Source organism: Tyto alba, unplaced genomic scaffold (genome assembly GCF_018691265.1).
Source record: "Tyto alba isolate M040663 unplaced genomic scaffold, T.alba_DEE_v4.0 Super-Scaffold_8, whole genome shotgun sequence".
Classification (NCBI taxonomy): Eukaryota; Metazoa; Chordata; class Aves; order Strigiformes; family Tytonidae; genus Tyto; species Tyto alba.
In genome coordinates, this window is record NW_024881329.1 from 22,581,715 (window position 1) to 22,605,046 (window position 23,332).

Genomic DNA, 23,332 nt, shown 5'->3' on the forward strand with positions numbered 1-23,332 from the left:
AGCCTTTGCTAGAGAGGGGAATATCCCAGCCCAGGACCTAACCCTGACTCAGGCCTCACCTGCTGCTCTGTGGGTACAAATTGCAGTTGTAGCTCTGCTGAAGGCAGGAACTAGGACACTTTCCAACAGTGGAGAACCTGCCTGTCTGCTTTCTAGGTAGCATCATGCTTCGCGGTTATCAAAATAGCCCTTCTGCTGAGATATGATTCTGGAATAGAGCCCTTCAAAGCAGGAAGATAGAGGGAATAAGCTCAGACTCATTAAAAAAGTGATTTTTATCATTGCACTTGTTGGCCTGAAGAGCAGTTGGGTTCGAAAGGAGACGGTACATTTCATTAGATCAAACACTACATTTGAATGTTTGTGCAATATTCACAAGTGAATATGCATCTTCAGGTTACAGCTTCAGTAACCTTTATTATGTCCATCAATTAGAGCACCCGAGGGAAACAGGGCACGTAGCACTTGTAGAGCAGTGTTAAGGCAAGGACTGTTACAGGCCGTACAGCCATGGCTCTGTGTTGAGACACTGATTTTATTTAAGCAAACAGTGATGTCTCTGGAATATTTAGGTGTCAAATTTCTAGCCTCAACTTGCAACACCGAGTGATTAAAGAAAATCACTTTCCATAGCTGGAAGGGAGACGACCTGAACCCTGTCTGGAGATCAGAAGGTGGGGCTGTCCTGACCTTAAACACTGGTTTGGATCCAGGTCTGGAGAGGCTCGGGGAGGTCACTTCACCTCCATGTCAGCAACCTCAGCAGAAAAATGATGGTAATTATCATCGAAGAGTCTCTGAAGTCAGCCTGTGGAAAGGGAGTGAATGTTTTTCCCATAGTAGAGGTGTAATTGCTTTCCCCTTCCATGTGAGTTACACAAAGACTATTTTTAGAGGCAAATACCATATGCAGTGAAACCTGCCTTACTAAAACATTTGGGAAACTACGGGGGAAACGTGCATTGAGCAAGGTGGCTTTACAGTGAACGTGGAGCTCCTCAGCTCTCACCTGGTGGAGCCCAGCTCATCTCCCAGTTGATACTGAAGTTGTACCACTAATTTCAGGGAACATAACACCACAAGTGAGAAAACATACCAGCCTGAACCCATCTTTCCTAGATAGAAATTGCTACTCCAGCTCCCACACAGCTTGGGTAGGTGCTGTGTTGCTATCAGCCTGTCAGTGGCCGTGCAAATGCTGACCAGGTGATTAAGTCCCCAAAAGTCTAAGATACCCTGGGAGATATGTAGCAGTTATGCTAGCAGCTCTGAATGGAGGCCTGTAGCTGTCAACTTTATCTGGTTTATCACTGAGATGAATGTCTCAATATCTCTAAGGGTCCCGAAGCTATATTGCTCCAGTCTAAAAAAAAAAGAATCAGCTTTTTCAGAAGTGGAGACCACTGCAGAGAACTTCAGCTCAGGATGTGAAATGCTTGCTGTGATCCTCACCTCATGCCTGCATGGATGCTCCTTGATTTTTCTCTGTCCAGTACTATGAACCTTTGTGCACAGAGAAAACGATCTGAGGAAACCATTGCACTCCTGGATTTCATGGTGTGATTCAGAAGTTGCTGAACTGGATCTCTCAAGACAGGGCTCGCCCTGCTGGCTTAATTAAACACTGTTTCGTTAACACCCCATCTTGTTCTTTATTATTGTGTCTGTCATCATTTTAGGGTGGACATCTTGATTAACTCATCTCACGAGACAAAAGACATAATTACCTGTTACTGAATTTCCTAGTATCGGTCTGTCTGCCTATGAGTCCAGTCACTAAAGCATCTTCTCTCCTAGTGCTGGAGACTGTCAAGTCATGTTACAGAAGATGAGGGGCTGGTCACCCACAGGCATGGCCAAATGCTGTAGTATCCAAGTACTGGATATGAAGTATCCACTCTTCAATATTTTCTTTTTTTCCTGCTTGTTATTTCATGAGTGATTCCTCTTCGGTTCTGCTACAATACAACACCTGAGCTTCCCAGGAACCAGAGGGCTTCCTATTAAACCTGTATCAATGGATTAGTTTAATAACTCTCAAGAGACGCACATGGCTGAATCACTGAGTTAAGTCTGTGACTCTGCATTCATAGTTATAAAACCTCCTCCATAAATTCACCAACCTCCATCTTAAAGCTTGTTCCATATTTTGATTCCAATTTTCTGATTTGGCAGCCTGTTCCAGAGTCTCCCTGCACTGCTTCTTGAAAATCTTCTCTTAATTCCCTGCTTAAATTTATTCCTAACTGCTTCTGCAGAATTAATGTGCTTCTCAAGTACAACAGATTGCCTCATTGAAAACCCATTGGGCACAACAGGAACACTTTCCAGTCAGCCATCACATCAAAGAGACTAATTCACAATTGCTACATTAATGCAGTTGAGCTCAGGAATGAACTTGTTGGAGTTTAGTCTGTCATCAGCCTTTTCTAGCTCATGCACCAGGACTTGCAATTGTAAAATAGAGCAGCCTGGGGGTCACCCTGGCTTTGTGCTTGTCTTTACGGTGCTGCTGCAGAAGAGTGAGCTGGGGTACAGTGCCACGTTTCAGGTTTCCCTGCCCTCTAGGAAGGGGATGAAATACCAGCTTGCTGGAGCATTGGCTGTATGGTGGTCAGGCAGGTGTCTGGTGCAACAGGGAGGTTCTTGGGGCACTGCTTGCAGTCAGAAAAGACCTTGAATGTCCCTGAGATACAGGCCCCACATTTTGAATTTCTTCACGAATTTTCTGCCTGCATTATTTTTGTTGTTTCTGGCAGGACTGAAGTCATGATTCTTTAGAGGAGAGCATTTGGAAAACATCTGGATAAGAACAAGCTTTTGTGCCTCAGGTGTGGCCAACACAACCACCTTCTGTTGCTAAAATAGAAAATGTCTAAGAATGGGGAGTTTTCTCTCCCAAAGGTCAGGAAAAAAACACCTGCTTCTGCAAATTGGGCAGTTCTGGAGCTGTGAAAAAAATGTACCATGTACAGTACAAGCCCTTCTCTCTGGGAGGTAGAGCTCCTGGGGTGTACAAGGATGTCTCTGACTCTCAAGTCTGTTATATTGTCTTTGCACTGATTCATTTTTTCACTGGTGGGGTGGGTAATTTTGATTGTGATGAATCTATTAAATACTATATTACTTAGACTTGCCATAATATGACTTATTGTAAGATTAGGGTTTGGTGATGGCAATTTCAGATTCTTCCATTTACAAATGGAAGTAATTGAGATTAAATATCAGAAGCTGCAGGCTCTAGGAATTAAACTCTTTCTTCTCCAACTGTTTCTGCATCTGTGTAATGCCACAGATTAATGGAGATAATCTTGGTTATACCTATGCCATTCTTGTGACTTGGATGGCATCACACCATTGCACAAGGTGATTATAGGAAGAGAATCAGGCCCAGAGGACTCAGAGATTATATAAACATGCCTTGTACTATAATCCTAAAACTGCTCTATTAGCTGAATTGTTATAAAAGAGGAAATTTTAAAAGCTTAGTATGACCTAAGCATCTGATTTAATAATATGTTCTGTCTGATAGAACAAACTCCCTGGGGAGGAAAAGAAAGGGGTAAATCTCAGAGCAGCAGGGAAGATTTTGAGGAGCCTCACAGTCTTGCACAAATGCTGTGTCTGAGAAAATGGACCCAACCTTGGTGTCCTCAAAGGTGCTTGGACTGCAAATGAATACTAACACCAGTGAGCGCTGGGAAAGAAATCATTAAACAAGGTCTGAGTAATGAAAGAGACATTGACCAGGTGAATATACAGCTGGCAGATAGCTTGGGAGTGGCAGTTACTGGTCTTCAAGCTCAAAAGAGAAAGGCTTATCTTGTATCTTCTCCTTTCTATTGCTCTGAGTTAGTAATTAAAATCACAACAATCCTGAGCTCTCACAGTTTGCTTCATTCTAACACCTGTATGTGGAGGAAGGTGAAGCTACTAGTGTTTCTAATAGAAAAGTGCTGCTTTTGCTGCTGTGTTTCTTCCCTCTCTTGGTTTGTTGTTTTACAAAAAGAAGAAAAATAAAGAAGTGCAATTCTTTTATTTCCTTAAAACCATCGGATTTTCTTTTTTCCCATAATCTTTTTCTCAGTCCCTGGCTTGCAAGAAGGGTGTCCTCCCAGCTAAACCAGCGGCAGTGCAAGCAAGCAGCCCCTCTGCCACCTGCAGTAGGCAAAGCCATGCTAGAACCAGCACCCAGCATCCAGCAGCAGCAGAGCCAGACACAGCAAGAGCCAAAAAGAAAAGAAAAGCAACCGGAGGAGGTTTTTACATCAAAACCAGAAGCCAAGAAATGCCCACCGCCAGACAAGGCATGACAAGCTCTCATTTCTGTGCCACGCACGGAACAACAACAAAACCAGAAGCTGAGTCAATGGCCTCCCAAGCCAAAGTAGCTCCTCTGTATGGAAAGTGATGGCAGAGGAATGAAATCTGGGGCATGCCATGGTGACTTCACGTTCTCATTCCTGGTGTGATAGAGGCTCCACTAGATATATTTCACAGCTTCATCTTCTGGAGCTGGATGCCTCGGCGACCGCATGCTGCTTCCCTATTCAGAGCAGAGGTGCCGGTGGTTCCTGGAGCTGTGCTGCCGCCGGGGACTTTGTGCCTTTGACTTAACATCCATTGCTGCCACAGGGTGGGCAGCTGTGGCTGTGATCAAGCTTTGAGTTCAAACCTCAGCACCAAGTTTTCCCTCCCATTAGAAGTCCAGCTAAGGAATGGAGCTAATGGATATGGGTGCTGGGGAGAGAGAAAGTTGTGTTGAAACTCCACAGCTCAGCTTAAGTGTTTGAGAAGTCATCAGGGCTATTAAAATCATGTAGTCAGATTTTCTGCAGAGACTAACCTCCATCGAGCCTGGTAGCAACCAGAACAAAGAGGTGTGTGGGGCTACTAATTGCAGAACAGCAAGAGTTCATTAAGTAATAAAACACTTTTAAAATGAAGCAAGAAGGAGTCCAAATGAGGAGCATTTCATTCTAATGCATGATGGGGTTAGTATTTTGCCTTCAGTGCTATTAAATCACTGAAATAGTGAGACTGTGAATTTACTGCTTGCTGGGCTAATAATATGTTAAGTTGTATTATCTACAGCCTGTATGCTGCTTTCTAATTACAAGTCTGATACAATAAAAATGCAATCTCTGCTTATTCTCCTGTGTTTCCTTTATTCTCTACCCTCCCCTCCCTGCACGCATCTTACTGCCCTGCAGCGATCAACTGAGCAGACTCACTCTCCTGTGAAGAACCCGACGTGCAGCCCAGCTACCATTTCAGTGTGTGTTCTCAATGCCCAGAAGCACATGTACTTGTGAGCAGCTGGAATAAGGCACTCTGGCTTTTACCGGCTGTGGTTGGGCTGCAGGGATCGTTGCTGACTCAGATTTAACATCATGCCATGGTACGATAAAGGAGTATTCAGACATTAGGGTCCTATGACACAAAGGCATTGGGCTGGGTCTAGTTCACAGGCTGCCAATTTAAACTATTTTCCTGGAGAGAGAGGGCATCTGAAGGCAGTTTCCCAGCTGCCAGCATCTGGTTCTGCAAGGCTGTTGCAGGAGGTGGTTGCGTGTGTGAATGCTGCGCTCTAGTGGTTTGTACAGCTTGAAGGAAATGTCCATGCCCTGGGAGTTTGGAGGACATAGCCATGCCTTGGTGAGGCCAGAGGAAATGGCCATGCCTTTGTGAGGCTGGAGGAAAGGTCTGTGTTTTGGTGAAGCTGAAGGAAATGATCATGACTTGGTGAGGCTGGAGGAAATGTCCATGCCTTCGTGAGACTGGAGGACATTACTGTTCCTTGGCAAGGCTGGAGGAAATGGCTGTGTCTTGAAGACACTGGAGGAAATGACCATCCCAGACCCATGCAGGTACTTGTCTAAGGCAGATCTATTTCTTCAAGGGAAGACTCTCTTCCTTGGCTTTGCTATTGTAGCTTAACACATGTAGTGTTCTTCACTATGCACTAGTTTTAAAGATTAACAGCTCCCTGCTTTCACTCCCTCCTGCTTTACAGCTCTTTGCCTGGTTTATTGGTATTTTTTTTTTTGTTACTGTTAATGGAACAAGGTGAATTTTATACTACTTGAAGTTTCAAACCAATATCCCAGATCACACCTAGCTAATTTACCTTGTTTCATAGAATCATAGAATGGTTTGGCTTGGAAGGGACCTTAAAGATTATCCAGTTCCAACCGCCCTGCCATGGGCAGGTACATCTTCCACTAGACCAGGTTGCTCAAAGCCCCATCCAACCTGGCCTTGAACCCTTCCAGGGAGGGGGCAGCCACAGCTTCTCTGGGCACCCTGTGCCAGTGCCTTACCACCCTCACAGTAAAGAATTTCCTCCTTATACCTAATCTACATCTATCCTTTTTCAGTTTAACGCCATTACCCCTCGTCCTATCACTACATGCCCTTGTAAAGACTCCCTCCCCACCTTTCCTGTCCCCCCTTTAAGCCCTGGGAGGCTGCTCGAAGGTCCCCCCGGAGCCTTCTCTTCTCCAGGCTGACCCCCCCCAACTCTCTCAGCCTGGCCTCCCAGGGGAGCTGCTCCAGCCCCCCCAGCATCTTCGTGGCCTCCTCTGGCCCCGCTCGAGCAGCTCCGTGTCCTTCTGCTGTTGGGGGCCCCCGAGCTGGCCCCAGCACTGCAGAGGAGTCTCCCCAGAGCGGAGCAGAGGGGGAGAATCCCCTCCCTGGCCCTGCTGCCCCCCCTGCTCTGGCTGCAGCCCAGGGCACGGGTGGGTTCGGGGCTGTGAGTGCATGGTGCTGGCTCACAGGCAGTTTTCCACCCACCAACAGCCCCAAGTCCCTCTCTGCAGGTCCGCTCTCCATCCACTCTTCGCCCAGCTTGGATTTGTGCTGGGGATTTCCCTGAACCATGGGCAGGACCTTGCCCCTGGCCTTGTTGAACTCCATGAGGTTTGCACAGGCCAACCTCTCGAGCCTGGACAGGTCCCTCTGGATGCCATCCCTGCCCTCCAGCGTGTCACTGCACCACACAGCTCAGAGTTGTTGATGAACTTGTTGAGGGTACACTTGATCCCATTGTCTATGTCACCAACAAAAAGGTGTTAAACAGGGCCAGGCCCAACACTGACCCTTGAGGAACACCACTCATCACTGCTCTCCACTTGGACATCGAGCTGTTGACTGCCACTCTTTGAGTGCGACCATCCAACAAATTCTTTATCCACCAGGTGCTCCATCTGTCAAATCCATGTCTGTCCAATTTAGAGACAAGGATGTTGTGTGAGACGTTGCCAAATGCTTTGCACAAGTCCAGGTAGATGACATCAGTTGTTCTTATTCACCAATGCTGTAACCCCATTGTAGAAGGACACCAAAATTGTGTCACAATTTGCCCTTAGTGAAGCCATGTTGGCTGTCACCAATCACCTCCTTATTTTCCATGTGCCATGTGTTTCTTCTATCTTTTTTTTTGACTGGCTCGTTCTTCTGCCAGATTTCTTTATTTGGAGCAGGCAAGGAGCTTTGCATTCCTGGTGCACTGGCTCATGCTCCAAAATTGCTGCACTGTGACGGTGCTCCTTTGCATTCCTGACTTATTAAAGGGAAGGTGGTGGAGTCCCTAATGTCTCACCTGGTATCTCCTTCAGGATGTTTTTCTGCTTCCCTCTTCGTACTTCTCAGTGCCACAGCCTTGTTTTAACCTCTTTTTCCCACCTTCATCTCATGCTGTTTTTCAGGTTGAGTCAGACATGGTAAAAAAGCACAGGAGATTTTCTTAGCTGAGAACAGCAGGGCAGGGATGGCTTGTGGGGAGAAGGTGGATATTACCGGGATATGCACAGAGGATGACAAACAGAAGCACACATTTTTAACAGGCATTGTCACATGAAAGTGAAACACTCATTAAATTGTTACATAGTGAAAGTCTCCAGAGTTACTATGTTGTCAAAGTTAAAATGGAGTCTAATTGGGTTTCTGGGGCTTTCTTCCTGTCTTTGATTCTGTAGTTTTGGAGTGTACTGATTAAGAGGATTTAGATGCATAGTTTTACAGACATTACTGGGTATTAACATGAAAGACAAGTGACTGTTGTGATCAAAAAATTAAAGTTCACCTGGGCTTTCAGTAAGTTAGGTGGGTACGCATGGGGTTTTTGTCGAGTACAGGATGAAATAAGGATTTGTTTGAAGGTTGGGGCAGTATTACATCTGAACTAGAATAAAAATACTATGAATGTGAACTGCTCACTTTGGCTAACAGGGAGGCTCACACCTCCGGCCTTTGGAGCTAAAAAGCAATGAAGTGTTATGGCTTTGGATCAAAGAGCCAATTTCTGCAGAAGGGATGCCACAACAAAGCCACATTTCTTGTGGTTCAGGTAAAGATGAACACACACAGTGCTGACCAGCAAGGGTCAAGATTTGTTCTTGCTGGAGAAGCCTATGGTAAAGGGAGCATTTCACCCGCGGTGATTCTTGCTGGGTGTGGGGCATAGTTGTCCAAGAGTTCCTAAACTTTATTATTCAGTTTCATTACAAAATTATTTCTGGACCTTTTCCTTTGCCTCAAAAACCACCTGGGTCGAGTCATTTCTCTAGTTCATAAGAAACCACTGTTTTTAATAAACATACTCAGGAACCGATCCTCTTGGGGTGGGTTTCATCTCAGCCAGTGTCAGATGTCAGTGGGGCTGAGCACTCCTCTGTGCTGGTCCCCCTCATCTCTCCTTGTAGTCAGCAGGAAGAAATTGTCCCTCTTGGAGACATTTCATGTGACGACGTACACATGAAAACATCAATTAGATCTTCAGTGACTTCAAAAAATTAATCTCCCAGTTTTCTAACTAGTTTCTTTAATCTGGGCGCAGTGTGTGATAAGAAGTTGACTCACTGAGAAAGTCACCTGCAGGACTGGAGGAAGTTTATCTGCTCCCGGTGCTTTTTGTGTCCGGCTGTGCTGCCAGTCACAGCTTTGACAGATGAGCCTGTTGTGCAAGAGCTGCAATCAAACGTGACTGTAGCTCATCTTTTCTGCTCACCTGATAGTCACTGGAGCGTTTATCCCCATTGCTCTGATAACGAGTGATGGTGTTGGGATCAGGGGAGCATTGGGACTACGTGAGCTAAAAATGAAGGTCTCTATGGATGTGAACTGCACCCACCCAAGGGGGTGGTTTGAACTTTACTACAAGCTCCTATTTTTCCTCCAAGGAGCCAGTACCCTGTGTCCAGCACCCCCCCCCCCCCCCCCCCCACACACACACCTGACCCCAGGGGCTGGCCACTGTAGGCAGCTGAGAAGTGCTGCCAGCTCTAACCAGGGACTACAATTAGAGAAGGACATGGAGCTGTCAGTGTAGCTCTCACAGCATGAGACCAATGCCATCTGTGCGTGGAAGGAAGCTGAGTGATGGGATGGTCCCATTTCCAGGGGACCACTAGGACATTTCCAGGGACTGTGAAGCCTGACTTCCAGTGAGACCTCTGGAAAGCCACTAGTGCATGTTTTTGGGTGCAGTTCTGCCTTACAAAACCCCTGAGGCCGGGGATGCTGCTGCTGCTGCCTCTTCGAATGCCATTCAGTCTTACCATGCCAGGGAGGATTATACAAAAGTTAATTACTCTTACTATGGGGAGCTGACACTCAACTACTCATCCTCAGGGATGAGTACACTGATGCTAGTCACTACAAGTGTTGCACACAGAGCAGCTTTTGCATAGGAGCTAATAGGATATGTCGTGGGTACCTCATACCTTCAAGGCATGTTTAGTAGCTATATAAAAGCTGTCCTTCTATTAGTGCTCACTGGTCACATCACAAAGCTGTTCTCACCAGGGAGCTGGGTAAGTCTGGTTTGTGCTGAGCTTCTGTAGCTGCTGAAATGCAGATTTATTTCTGCTTTTTTTGCATATAAAAAATGCTCTATGGGAAAAGACTTTAAAACTAGTTGGTTTGAATTGCTGTGTTGAAGTGGGAGTGTGCTCTCAGTGTCTATAGCTGGGCATCTGCGTCCAAGAGATGCTTCTGAAAAATGTGAGGAAAGGTTGTTAGCAGTAATTGGGGTGCTGCTATTGTTGTTTGTTTTTGGGGTGCCTAACAACAGTCAGAACGGATTTGGTGTATCAGAGAACATAATGCTAGAAGAACTGTAAGCAGGCTTGTGCTCAGTTGTGGTATTGCTACCCTTTAATTGGCTTTGGTTCCCTAATGAGCATGAACTTTGTGATGCTGGGACTGAACTGTGAACTTTTGCCTGCCTGCGGTGTGATGGAATCACCAAGCAGCGGTGCCTTGGGTGCTCTTTGCCTCTTCTGCTATGGCAGATGTGGCCAGAGGTTCAGAGCTTGTTTCTCGTTTGGGCTTTTTTCTTGATGCATGAGCAAGAGGTCAGAGGCAGTCGCCAACGAAAAGCAGGAGGGGAAAACTGGCTTTAATGATTGAAAGGCAGCTCTGAGACCAGCTATTCCTCTGCTGACCTCCAAGATCAGCTCTCCCCTGTGAAGGTCCAGGTGATGGAGACAGAGATGTAGTCTGGGGAGATGTTTAGTGATACGTGTCTCTGAATTTCCCCACTGCTTGGCTTAGTGCTGTGTTTCAGAGTTTCAAATGATGGGTTGGGTCCTTGGCTGTTGCTGGTGTGGTTTTGAGACCGTGGCATAGGTGGGACGTGTCTCTGGCACCCTGTGAAGTGAGCCAGTCCAGCAGCATAGGCAGCAGCAGGACTCAGAAACTCAGCCGGCTGTCTGTCTAAAGGGTCTGTTTCTCGCGTGTCTTTCCAGTCCTGCAAAATCTCATCAAGATGTCGTGCTACCTACACCAATGCCTCCCTCCGGTCTACCAGGACCCCATCCCCATCAAGTGCCCGTCGATGTACGCTGCCAGACACCTGCCAGTGCCTACCTGGCACTCGGCACCGTACATCCCACAATATGTGACCCCCTGCGTCCCCCGGCAGCGGATCATGTCCTCCAGCTTCTCCCAACAGCAGTGTGTGACCAAGTGTGTGCCGCGCCAGCAGTATGCAACCAAGTGCGTCCCGCAGCAGCAGAGTGTGATCCAGCGCATCCTACAGCAGCCATGTGTAACTCGGTGCGTGACGACCTGCGTGCCGCAGCAGCAGCGCGTGACCAGCGGTGTGTCACAGCAGCCTTGTGTGACCAGGTGTGTGCCACAGCAGCAGCAGCGCGCGACCCCGGGTGCGCCGCAAGAGAGCGCAACCAACTGCGTGGCCACCTCTGCCCCCCAGCAGCAGTGTGCCACCAGGTGCGTGACCACATGTGTACCACAGCAGCCGTACCTGGCCAAAGGCATCCCACAGGAGCAGTGTGCGACCAAGTGCGTCCCGCAGCAGTGTGTGACCACATACAGCCCCCAGCAGCAGTGTCCCACCAGGTGTGTCACCACGTGTGTCCCGCAGCAGCGTGCCACCAAGTTTGTCTCACACCGCTTTGTGACCTCCTGTGCCCCGCAGCAGTGTGCCACCACGTACGTCCCGCAGCAGTGTGCAACCAGGTGTGTGACCAAGTGTGTCCCACAGCAGTGTGCTACCAAGTGTGCTACCATTTGTGTCCCACAGCAGTGTGAGACAGCTGATGGCCCACAGCAGCAGTGTGTCACCAAATGTGTCCCACAGCAGCAATGTCCCACCAAAAGTGTCCCACAGCAGCAGTGCGCGACCAAGTGTGTCCCGCAGCAGCAGTGTGCCACCAAAAGTGTCCCACAGCAGCAGTGTGCCACTAAGTGTGTCCCACAACAGCAGCAGTGCACGACCAAGTGTGTCATGCAGCAGCAGTGTGCCACTAAGTGTGTCCCACAGCAGCAGTGTGCCACCAAAAGTGTCCCACAGCAGCAGTGTGCCACTAAGTGTGTCCCACAACAGCAGCAGTGCGCGACCAAAAGTGTCCCACAGCAGCAGTGTGCCACTAAGTGTGTCCCGCAGCAGCAGTGTGCCACCAAAAGTGTCCCACAGCAGCAGTGTGCCACTAAATGTGTCCCACAGCAGCAGTGTGCCACCAAGCGTGTCCCGCAGCAGCAGTGTGCCACTAAGTGTGTCCCACAGCAGCAGTGCGTGACCAAGTGTGTCCCGCAGCAGCAGTGTGCCACTAAGTGTGTCCCGCAGCAGCAGTGCGTGACCAAGTGTGTCCCACAGCAGCAGTGTGCCACCAAGTGTGTCCCACAGCAGCAGTGCGTGACCAAGTGTGTCCCACAGCAGCAGTGTGCCACCAAGTGTGTCCCACAGCAGCAGTGTGCCACTAAGTGTGTCCCGCAGCAGCAGTGTGCCACTAAGTGTGTCCCACAGCAGCAGTGTGCCACTAAGTGTGTCCCGCAGCAGCAGTGTGCCACCAAGTGTGTCCCACAGCATCAGTGTGCCACTAACTGTGTCCCACAGCAGTGTCAGTCAGGTGGAGTAAAAATTTCAAGTCACTCTAAAAAGTATTGTTCTGCATCCAAATGGCCCTGGTAAAAAGGAGCCGGGGAAAGGAAGGTCCATGGAAAAAAAGCGAGGCACAGCTTTGGGGCAGGGGTTACTTAGCTCCTCATACCACCTGCCAACTAGTTCCTATTGCTTAAGTCTGCTTTATCTCTGTTTTCCAGTATTTCCCCTGTAGCTCAGCTCCGTTTTGGGCCAGGGTGTGATACTATTTCCATTGCTGCGCTCCAGGTGCCTGTGGCTTGTATGTTAATCTGCTACAAGGCAAAGATTAGTGGGATGTTGTTAAATCCTCACCTAATTGAAGTGAATAGTGATTTAAAAAAAAAAAAAATTTAAAAAAAGAAATAGAAATGTCTAAGGAGTCTAGGTCATGAGAGCATCAAAAGGGCTGGCAGTGTGGCCAGTGGAGCTCTCGCCCATGCCTGGCTCTGGGTTTAGTCCTGGCCTTGGAAGACAATATTCAGGTTAACTTGGATTCCACGAGGCTGTGAGTGGTCCAAACCAGCTGCTTTCACTCATGGATTTGGAAGCCAAATGTAAATTTGCTGAGCAAACTGTGTACAAATCTCACTCCAATGGCCTTCATTTCAGAAGGTGGCCAGAAATCCCCGCTGCTTTAAAACACTGACTCTGCACTGACTTCAGTAGAGTCCTCAAACAAGACAGGATTTCTGGCTCACTGAAGTTTGTCCTTGCTGAAATTTTATACATGTAAGTTTTTATTCACTTGGTTGCTGTAATTAATATTGAAAACACAACTTGAAACAAAAGAAAGTCTTTGAAACAACACTGAAAGTTGTAGCACGACTATTTTATAAAAGTTTGAGCTATAAAAACAATTAACTATATTCTTTATGCTGCCTGAAGATGTGTACTCTACGCTGTATTGAAAACAAACCATATATATATATGTATACTTATATTATACATATATATATACACTAAAATAAATACAGTTGTCTGAACTCGGATTAAATAGCTTGTCTTTTTGCCCTCTGGTGGTTCTTCTTTATTAAATATAGTGAACTCCTACCTGAAAAATACAAAAATCCTATAATATGCCCTATCATTAGGAAAATGAGTAGTAGCTCATGCTAAGCAGCTCATGCGTATTTGGAGGGCAAAAACAAGTGTTGCAAGGCAAAGAGGAGGGTGTGACCAGGGCCGGGACGCTGCCCCGCATCCTGCCCTGCTCCACCCTTGCTCGGTGACCTTGGGTGCCACCGCGGGCTGCCCTCGGAAGGCAAGGAGGTATCCAAGACCTGAGCATCTAGCAATGTTGAAGTGGCATCTGGGTGCTTCCCCAGGGTGCTCCGTGCATCATGGGGGGAGCAGAGTTTCTCCTTTTCACACCTTCTCCTGAATGTCCAGTGACGACGATTCGGCCTAGAGAGGCAGTGTGCAAGAGCAGCAGTGACCGTGGTCTTCCTTCCACCTTGCAGAGCCAGCGATGCTCTCACAATCCAGCGTTTTGTGCCTTTAAAACCAAGAACTGAGCCATGGTGTTGGCCTTCTCAGGAGCTGTCAGATCCTTGTGGCTTTCCCATATGAGCCAGAGCCCAAGGGATCGTTAGGAAAAATCTTCCTGGGTGGTGGGTGGCTGGGTGGTGTAGGACCTCATCTCACAGAGGTGGAGTGGTTGCCAGAGCATGGGGCTTGTTGTGGAGGTGGTTGCGACGGAGTCTTGTTCTGACCCTGGCTCTGACTCATGCTGCACCGCCAAGTGACCGCAGTGCAATGTGCCTCAGTTTCCCCTGTGATTAATTGGGAATAATAATAACCCCCACAACAATGTCCCATGTGGCCCTGTGCGTCTCTCCGAGATGAAAGGACTTTACAGATGCTAATTAAGAACATTTGGATGACAGGGCACGATGTTATCATCGGGTTAATATTTTGCTACCTGCACTGGAAACACTAAACTGAATATTAGCATTACTTGAAGGCTGTTTGGTCTGGAGCTTGCCTGGGAAGTGGATTTATGGAGCTTATAAGAATTGTGTTAATCTACTTACCCGGTCCCTGACGCCAGCTTGATTCTTAAAACCTTGGGTCAGATCATTTAACATCAAAATGGGCATTGTGGTTCAAGGGAGTGAAATGCAATTAAAGTTAGAGAAATCCAGGTTGGATTCAGTGCTTTTGTCTTCAGCTGTGGAAAATAAGATAAGCCTAAAGAAAACATTCTCCCATTTGGTTTTTGTAGCTCTCAAAATGTTGACATCAACTAGGAAAACATGCACTTTGTCTGTATTTTTTTCTATGATACTGAGGGAGGCTTTCTTGTTGGGAAATCAGAAATGTAAATAACAAGCCTACCTTCAGGCTTATGAATCTTCTGATGAAAACAGAAATAGAAAATTTATTCAGTGGTTCATAAGCCAGAGATCAATATTCTGCTTCAAATCACAGAATCATAGAATCATTTAGGTTAGAAAAGACCCTTAAGATCATTGAGTCCAACCATAAGTGTAACACTGCCAAGTCCACCAGTAAACCATGTTCTAAGTGCCTTGTCCACATGTCTTTTAAATACCTCCAGGGATGGTCACCCAGCTTCATATCAGTGAGAATTTTTCCACCTACTTCATTGAGAGTCAACTTACTTCACTTCTTTTTATTTCAATGTGTGGGACCTCACCTTAATTCCCAGCATGCTGGAATCCAATACATAGGTATCAGATTCACATTAAAGGAAAAAAAAAAAAATGCCAGGGCCTTCACTTATGCAGACATGACTACATAAAAATGCATTCCCTGTCGGCACTTATGCTCATGACACTGTTAATTTTTCCTTGGGATTATTTGTGGCATAAACAGGGAACAAAAGGAGGGATGACTGGTGCAGAGACTGTGCAGCAGAGCAGGAAATGCGATCTGTGTTTTCAGGACATGAGCCTGGTTTGATTCAGGAACTTTTCCCCGGGCCGCCCCAGCACTCCTTGCCCCTTCTCCTCTTTGTTGTCCCGGAAAAGCGTCACCTCTTTCAGCAGGTTATTCACTTCATGGCATGTTCTTTTTAGTAGCCGTCTTGCCCTTAGCCCAGAGGCTTTCTCAGTCCCAATCATCCATCTCTTCCCTGGGTTCCTTGTGTAAGTGAAGGAAGTCTGCGTGCCACAGTAATTATGGTCTGCAAAAAGTCGTCGAGAGTTCTTCCTGGACTGTGTTTTCAAAGGCACTGGAAGGACTTATACATGCAGCACCCATGGAAACGAGGAGTCCCTTGAGCAGTCCCTTTGGTGGTCTCAACCGCAATCTTCTTCTGGGCGGAAAAATGCGTTTTAGCAGATCTGGATTTGCAATGGTCAGGCAGGGACACTTTGGCATCGCTCATGGGGATTCGTAGCATGAGGGCCACCAGCAGCCCCTGCACAGGGTGTCCTTGGCCTACCAGGGGCTTCACTGGTTCAGCGCGTTGGATCAGGAGGTGCCCCCCTCACAATGCTCACAGTAACCCAGATGTCCCAGGCAGTGATGGCAGCCCCGCAGAGCGAGGCCAGCCAGCCATTCCCGCCGGCACGAAGCTGCACGTGGCTCGGCCAGGACTGGCAGGCAATTAGAGCATCACCCAGCCAAACCGCCTCACTCCCCTAGGGCACTTATTCACTGTATAAAAGCTCTGCCATCGCGGGGCTCTCCTAGGCACTTCTCTCCGGTTGTTGTCACTGATGAAGTGGGTAAGTCTGGCTTTTAATGGAGATCCTGAAATGCTGTTTTATTCCTGGGTGGCCGGAGCAGGCAGAGGTCCTGCCTGTGTGCTCGCGGAGAAGCATCCTCTGGGGGATGCTGCCTTCAGCACCGGCGTGTGCGGCTCTAACAGCTGGAGCATCTCTTCCATGATAAGCTGAAGAATATTGGGAAAGCAATTCCAGATGGACTATCATGTCAGGAGTGGGATTTGTGGGCTTTTCTATGCTTTCTGTTAGTTCTAGACCGAAGGAGGCTGTTGACTACATAAAGGGCTCGATGTTGGCAGGAGTCAGATATGAGCTTGCACGCAAGAAGGCATCTCCTCTGAAGGAAGTGGCATGGAGAAATTTGCTGCCATTTTATGGAATTTAAACAAAGCAACTTTTCAGATAATAGGAAGAAGTTGGCCAACTTCAATGCCAATGTGAAAGTCAGCAGAGAGACTCTGTAGCTAAAGCTGAACGTGTTACAATTTCTAGCTAGGCTAACAATTATAAAAATAAGTCTGAGATGCAAACAACCCCTTGGAAGCAAATAGTTACCCCTACTTTAGAAACTTTTAATCCTGATGAGCATCACCAGATACTTTAACATTGTACACGTGGTAGTAGAAATTGCTATCATTGTTTTTCAACGGGTTGCTTTTATTAGTCATAGATTATTGTAATTGTAGTGACGATAAGTTTTCCTAATGATAGTAACACACAGCATTATTATTGCTGATAGTCAGCCAGTGATAGGTTTTTGGAAGATAAAACATCTTACTGTAATTATAGACAGAACTAGGGGTGTTCAGAAAATGCAGCTTCTTTATAGTTGCTTAGTGATATGACTTAACCTCCAAACAATGTTGAAATGAAAGAAAAATTTTCTATCAGAGTACCTTTCACATGTCAGCGCTTCGCTCTGTCATGCTCAAAATAAACCTGTTTGTTAAAAACTCAGAAAACTCCCTGAAACTGTTGCTTTCCGGAGTAAGGAATGAAGTGGGATGGTTTCTCCCACGACTCCAAGGGCCAAGGCAAAGTGAGATTCATTTCAATTCAACATTTCACAGTGATTTCAGGAGGCAAGTGTGGACCCGTGGGTGGTGCCACCATGTCCCTCCCCCAGGGATGGTGTCTCAGTTAGTCTCCCCTTTGTGCTGCTCACAGAGGGGCTGCCAGGATGAGGTTTCACTGTCAGAGCCGCTATGCCAGGCATTTTGACAGTGGGTTTTCAGGTTACCATAACAAAACCAGGACACTACAGCTTGCTATGACTGTAGTGCAGGACAGGAGGCTGATTTAAATGGATGTAATTCTTTCAAGTTAGCGAAACTTGACCAGTTAAGACCAGCTGAGATTTTGCCTTGATAACTTCTCCTTTCTGCTATGGTTTCACCAAATATTTGGAAACAATCCTGTTGTATTTCCTCTTTATTTTGCTTGAAGATGCCTACACAGCAGTACTGAGCCAGGACTGCAAGGCTTGCAGAGGCAGCAAAGCTGACGCTACGATAGCAAGCTCAGAGCCTGTAATTGCACGCTGCCAGCCCAGCAGACCCCTGTGGGACCGTGACTCGGCAGGCAGACAGGTCGTACGTGCTGAGCTCCGTGCTGCCACAAAACTATCCTTACCCTCAGCTAGCTAATTTAACCTCAGTTTGGGTTTGCCTGCATGAACTGCAGCCACACCTGAGTATTACAGCATGGACACACCTTTAATTTTGGCTTGCCTTTCATCTCTGGTGCTTGGGAGTTGGGAGGACATAAACTTGAAAGGATGTCCCAGTAGGGACACAGGAGATTTCCCGGAAGTAAAACGGAGGGTCATAATGTCACTTCTGCTCGGTGAAATGTTTTGATGGACACTTAGCTGGTCTTTGAAAGGCGGCATGAAAACTCCTCAGTTCGTCTGGCTCAAATCCCTGATTGTTTCTGGGCTCTTAAGAGAAGGGTGTGGGGGCACGGGCTGAGAGCAGCCTCTCCTCTCCTCACCTCAGTAATCACATCTTGGTCTTGAGTCACTGAGAGCCTCTGACCTTGGGGAGAGCTAATGTGTGGGCTTACTATGTTGAGATGCCTGTGGGGAAACTCCAAGTGCTGCATCATAAAAAATAGCCAATGCCTATTGAACTGTCTGTCTTCTTCCTGCTTCTTTCAGACATAAGCACCTTGCATGACCATGCACTACTATGGGGACCGGTATAAACACCTGTACCTGCCGGGATCAGGCTATATCACTGAAAGCATCCAGCAGTGCACACCCCAGGCCAATGCGTGCAGCACCACGTGCTACCCGGTGAGCGTGATCAAGAGCCCGATGCCAAGATGGCAAAGCTGCACGCAACCTTTCACTTACGTGTGCCCACAGCCAAGCGTGAGCCAGACATCCCTGTTGTCTTGTCAGCCCTACGTACAGCAGTGTGTCCTGCTGTACCCTGAGCCTTGCGAGACCACTCGCCTTCTGCCCTGCAGGAAGCCCAGCCTGAAGCTGAGCACAATGCAGAGTTTCCAGCCCTGTGAGACTAACCACCCTGAGAAAAAGCGTGTAGCCAAGAGCCTTCCACCATGTGCACCCAGGTGCCCAGAACCAGGCAAACTCAAGTTCCCACCGTGTGGGATCAAGTACTCGGCCTCATGCAAAGACGAATGCAGGTCGCAGAAGATCTCCAAATGCTCGTCGCAGCGGTACGGCGCGGAGCTCCAGTCCATGCAGGGGATGACCAGTGGCTACTCCCCACCTTTGCGGGGAGTCACTGAGTGCCCCCCGCAGCAGTGTGTAACTCAGGAGTACGTGAGCGGGTTCCCCCACCAGAAATGCATGAAGGGCTACCCGACGCAGGAGTGCGTCACCACCTACTCCTCGCAGCAGTGTGTAACCAAGTCCCTGCCGCAGCCACCCGTGCCCAAGTGCCCCCCTGGGCAGGGAGCAAAGGAGTGCTCCTTGCACCAACACGCAGTCAAATGCTCGCTGCCGCAGGAGGGAGCCAAGCACAAGAGCTCATCGACACAACACCTGAGCAAGTCCAAGTGCCTCTACCCACGGGCCACCCAGCACTCGATGCAGCATCACGCAGGTGGGGCGAAACGTTCGAGCCACTCCAAGAAGAGTCGTTGTGGTTCAAAATGGCTGTGGTAAAAGAATTAAAGGAGTAGTTGTGTAAACAGCAAGCTACGTAGCTGAGGTGTGAGGTTATTTTTCTCCCCCTGTTCCCATTCTTATCCCCCAGAGAAGCTTTGGCCTTATTCTACCCCTTATTGTATCCATGTTAAACTCGTAGAGTGCGTTGCCTTCCTTTTGTGACCACACTTCACATATTCCTGCAACAGAAGAACTGTTAGTGAGAAGTTAAGTAACTCTGAGCAGGTGCTCAGGCTTTGAACTTCAAACCGATAAAACTCTGTTACAGTGTGCACACACCGAGAGGTTTTTACTGTTGCTGGATCAATCATATTCGCCGGTTGTACCAGTCATATTAAACTCAGGTTGTAGGTGGATCCTTGCTCTCTGTCTGATTTATTTTCCATTCTAAGAACCTGTTTCTAATACCTACTACTGGACAAAATTATTCCCTGTTGTTACACCACTCCTTTGTGTAAAATAATGGCAGTAATCATGCTTTTAGGACTAAAAAGATTTACCATCTGTGGCAACATCTCAGTGTTGAAAGATTACCCAGAGACATATTAAAAGAAGCAGAACAGGGTGGTATTTAGAAGAAGGCTTGACTGAAGTAAAGAGACTCATTAGCAGCCCTCAGACAGGAGTTTACTCCAGGCTTAGCTCACCAGTGTTGTAGGGGAGCGCACCCCATCTGCACGGGTCACACAGAGGAGCTTTCAGTCCTGCAACGTGGGACCAGGGCAAGCTTCCCCCAGGCACCCCCTGCTTTGCAGTTTTGTCCCTGGACAAACCACTGCTGAGCAGATTATGAACTGGGTTGTGTGGGATAGACCCTGACATAGCAGGAGGGAGAGAGGATGCTGCAGAAGGTCTCTTCTAGTGCTGCGACCCTGAGATGGCCCTGTCTGCATCGGACAGGTAATCAGCATCGATAGTCTGTGGTTATAAAAGTATAACCAGAGGGAAAACTAACTTTCACGTCCAGCTGTTCCTTGACAATAACATTTTCATAGACAGCAGGAAATAATTATCATGCTTGGTCAATATTTTGATTTCCTGGTGCGTATATATACAAGAGCAAAGTCCCAAAGCACGTGCTTTTGCACACCTGCCCTACACCACAGTCTCTCCCAGGGAAGCAGAAGCTCTCGGCCACCATCTAAAGGTGCAGCAAGAGACCCAGCAGCTCCTCCCATCACTGCTTTGCTGCCTGGCTCAGCTCAGGCAGCTTCCTGGGGAAATCCCAGCAGGAAAACTGCCTCCTATCCCGTTGGCTTCTTCCACAGCACACCAAACAGACCAAGCGGGATTTATGTAGATGCCTTTTTTAAATAAACTGATAGATTTGCCTGTAAAAACAGAGACTGATGCTACCAGCAGTTCTTCAGGGTTAGGAGGAGTCTTGTTCCCCCAGGGGAGAGAAAATTAATTTTTACTTCTGGCAAATCACCCTGGGCAATTAAATGAAAAAGAGAGGAAAGGCCCGATCTGCTAAGACCCTCCTGACTACCTGACATGGGATCAATCCCTTTCTTATACCAGGTCTATTAAAAACCTGGTTCTTCCTCTCTATCCTCGCTTAAGCCAGGCATGCTCAGGACAGGTGTTGAGGCTGGCAGGTGCCATTAGAGGGAGATGGAGGTTCACAATTAAGAATAAGGTTGGCACAGCCCAGGCCCAGGAGAAGCTCTCCCACCTGCATTTCTCCCACCTGCATGGTTTAAAAAGCTCTGCTGATCTCAGTCTCTCTTGGTCCCCAAAAGTATCCAGTCTCCCTTTCAGTTAGCATGGGGAAGATGGCACTGATCAGCAGAGAAGGGTTTCCTTTCAAAAAGCTGAGCTTCTGTTTCTGGTTTTGCTCCTGATAAAAAGGTTACACTGACATGATAATATAAAAATCTGATATCTCAAAGCAACTAAATGGTGCCCAAAGTTTTACTGACTCTCTGCATGAGGAAGATTTTTACGCTCTCTTGTTCCCGCTCTCCTCCTGCTACCTGCTCTGGCAGCAGAACCTGCTCTCCCTCGTCAAATGGATTAGTAGGTGGGATCTGTTTCTGGAGAGCTGAGTGCTGCAAAAAAGGGACCTGGTGGCCCAAAAGTTGACATGAGACAGTGCTGCATCCTTGTGGCGGTGACAGCCGACTGCAGGCTGGGCTGCCTAAGCCAGAGCACAGCCAGCGGCGGGAGAAAAGTGTTGATTCCCCTCCCATCAGCATCCAGGAGGCCACATCCAGACCTCCAATGTCTGGTTTGGGTGCTCAGCACAAAAGCCGTGAACAGCCAGGAGTGAAGCGAGAGGCTGGGAGAGCTGGGTATGTTTATCCGGGAGAAGAAAACACTGAAAGGACAGTTTATTACTACCTTCACCCACCTAGTGAATGTTTAGAGCAAAGGTGGGCTCCACTCTGAGGTGGACAGTGACAGGGTGGGCTACAAAGTGTTTTTTTTTTTTTTTTTTTCTTTTTTGGGCTTACTTTGCACAGCCTTTCCATGAGACTGTTGTCCGAAGCTGTTCTAGTGCAGGATCCCTCAGCTGGACAAGCTCTACATTTCCCACATTACCAAGAAGTGTAAGGTGTCTAGGATTGTGTTTCTACTTCCATTCCCAAAGGTGATTTTTTGCAGAAGGCAGCATAACTTTTAGAAATTAAATGGCAACCTTGCTGTCTTTTCTTCCAACAAGGAAGACTGGGAGGTGAAAATGAGTTTCCAGTTTGGGGTATTTGGATGCTCTGCAGGTAAAGTGGCATAGAAACAGGAATTTCCATTTTTCCAGACACTTTTTTAATTTTTCAGGAAGAAGGGTATGATCATAAATTGGTTCAGAAGTCACCAAGAGATCCATAAGCTACCTGAAATTGTTAAGGAATATTAAACACAATTTTTAACATAAATTGCCAGCAATTTCTAGTAATATAGCTCAATGTGATTAGCCTCCATCATGAGCTATGAATCTGGGTCCTGGCTTTTTGGATAACTTTGTGTGAACTTTTCATTGTCTTTTGTGAGAGGACAGGGAAAATAATCCTGACAGTTAGGGACTAGTGAGGTGAGGTTTCCACACAACAGGGAATGTCAAAACATTTCGAAAATATTAATTACTGGTTTATGCATGCAAAACGTTTTATCGTTATAATACTAATAGTATGTTATCTCAGACAAACACCTCAGGGCTAATAGCAACTTTAGAATATATATTTTTTTGATGGAACTGTCTTAGTTGTTCTCATGAACAGGATGGCTTTTTTCGAGTCCCGACAACACAAGGTGTTCTGTATTTTCATTAAATAATGCATTTCTGTTTGCATTAAAAACCAATCATTTTGAAACGGGCTAAAAGGCATCTTTGGCTAACCCTGTGAGAGTTGAACATGTGGCCCTTAACTCTGAGAATTTACCTGGATCCTTGGGAAATCGGTGAGGCTCCACAAAATTCAACAATAGCTTTCCATCAGTAGCCAAGTGATTAAAAATTTTTCCCCATACTTAAGTCTCCCTTGATGCACTTTTAGCCCATGACTATTTCTCCTGTTCTCAGCAGGTGTAAATAGCAGCTAAATTCTTTCACCTTGGTATCTTTTATCTGTAGAAATGATTACCTTATCTCCTTCCAGCCGTCTCTTCCGTAAGTTGGCATCTTTCAGAGGTTATGCTTCTTCGCCTTCTGATCATGTATGGTGATTGGAGCCAGACACTTGGCAGCTGGTCAGGACCCAGGGCATGAGTGGGGATCCCCACGCAGAATGATGTCCTCCAGCTGAAGCTGTGATGACAGACAGTGGGACAAAGGATGGGAAGCAAATAACCAAATCACTTTCACTGTGGTCAAAATTGGGGTGTGGGCAGACTGCAAAATTCTGTTCTCCACTCCTCCCTTCTCCAAGCCACTTATAGTGATGAACCCCACGGTGCCTCCAATTAAATGTTACGGTGGATTTAAGGGAGTGAATTAAAATCCCACACTTAGCAGCAGACATGGCCAATATGGCTGCTACATCAGCTGCCGTCTGCAAAACGCTGCTCACATGGTCAATGTTTAAGTCAAAACTGAACAAACTGGAGTGAGCTGCATCCCCAGGTTAATACAGACAGAAGTGGTAGAATCACATCAGCAATTAAGTTCCA

The 23,332-nt window shown here is 47.2% G+C and overlaps 2 protein-coding genes across 3 annotated transcripts; both read left to right on the top strand.

Annotated features, from left to right (window-relative positions):
- The first annotated feature begins 9,789 nt into the window (after positions 1–9,789).
- Positions 9,790–13,372, top strand: LOC104360708 (keratin-associated protein 10-4-like). 2 transcript variants are annotated; one of them, XM_042785165.1, is made up of 3 exons: positions 9,790–9,815; positions 10,752–12,258; positions 12,349–13,372. In XM_042785165.1, the coding sequence occupies exons 2-3, from the start codon at positions 10,772–10,774 to the stop codon at positions 12,434–12,436; spliced, it is 1,575 nt and encodes a 524-aa protein (XP_042641099.1). In that variant the 5' UTR covers positions 9,790–9,815; positions 10,752–10,771; the 3' UTR covers positions 12,437–13,372. The 2 variants fall into 2 exon arrangements, with proteins under 2 accessions (XP_042641099.1, XP_032858033.2); XM_033002142.2 differs by having other exon boundaries at positions 10,752–13,372.
- A 2,659-nt stretch (positions 13,373–16,031) lies between these two features.
- Positions 16,032–19,578, top strand: LOC104360707. The gene is made up of 2 exons (XM_009966718.3): positions 16,032–16,083; positions 18,242–19,578. Exon 2 carries the CDS (start codon positions 18,257–18,259, stop codon positions 19,217–19,219), a length of 963 nt encoding a protein of 320 aa, XP_009965020.3. The 5' UTR covers positions 16,032–16,083; positions 18,242–18,256; the 3' UTR covers positions 19,220–19,578.
- Positions 19,579–23,332: the final 3,754 nt, after the last annotated feature.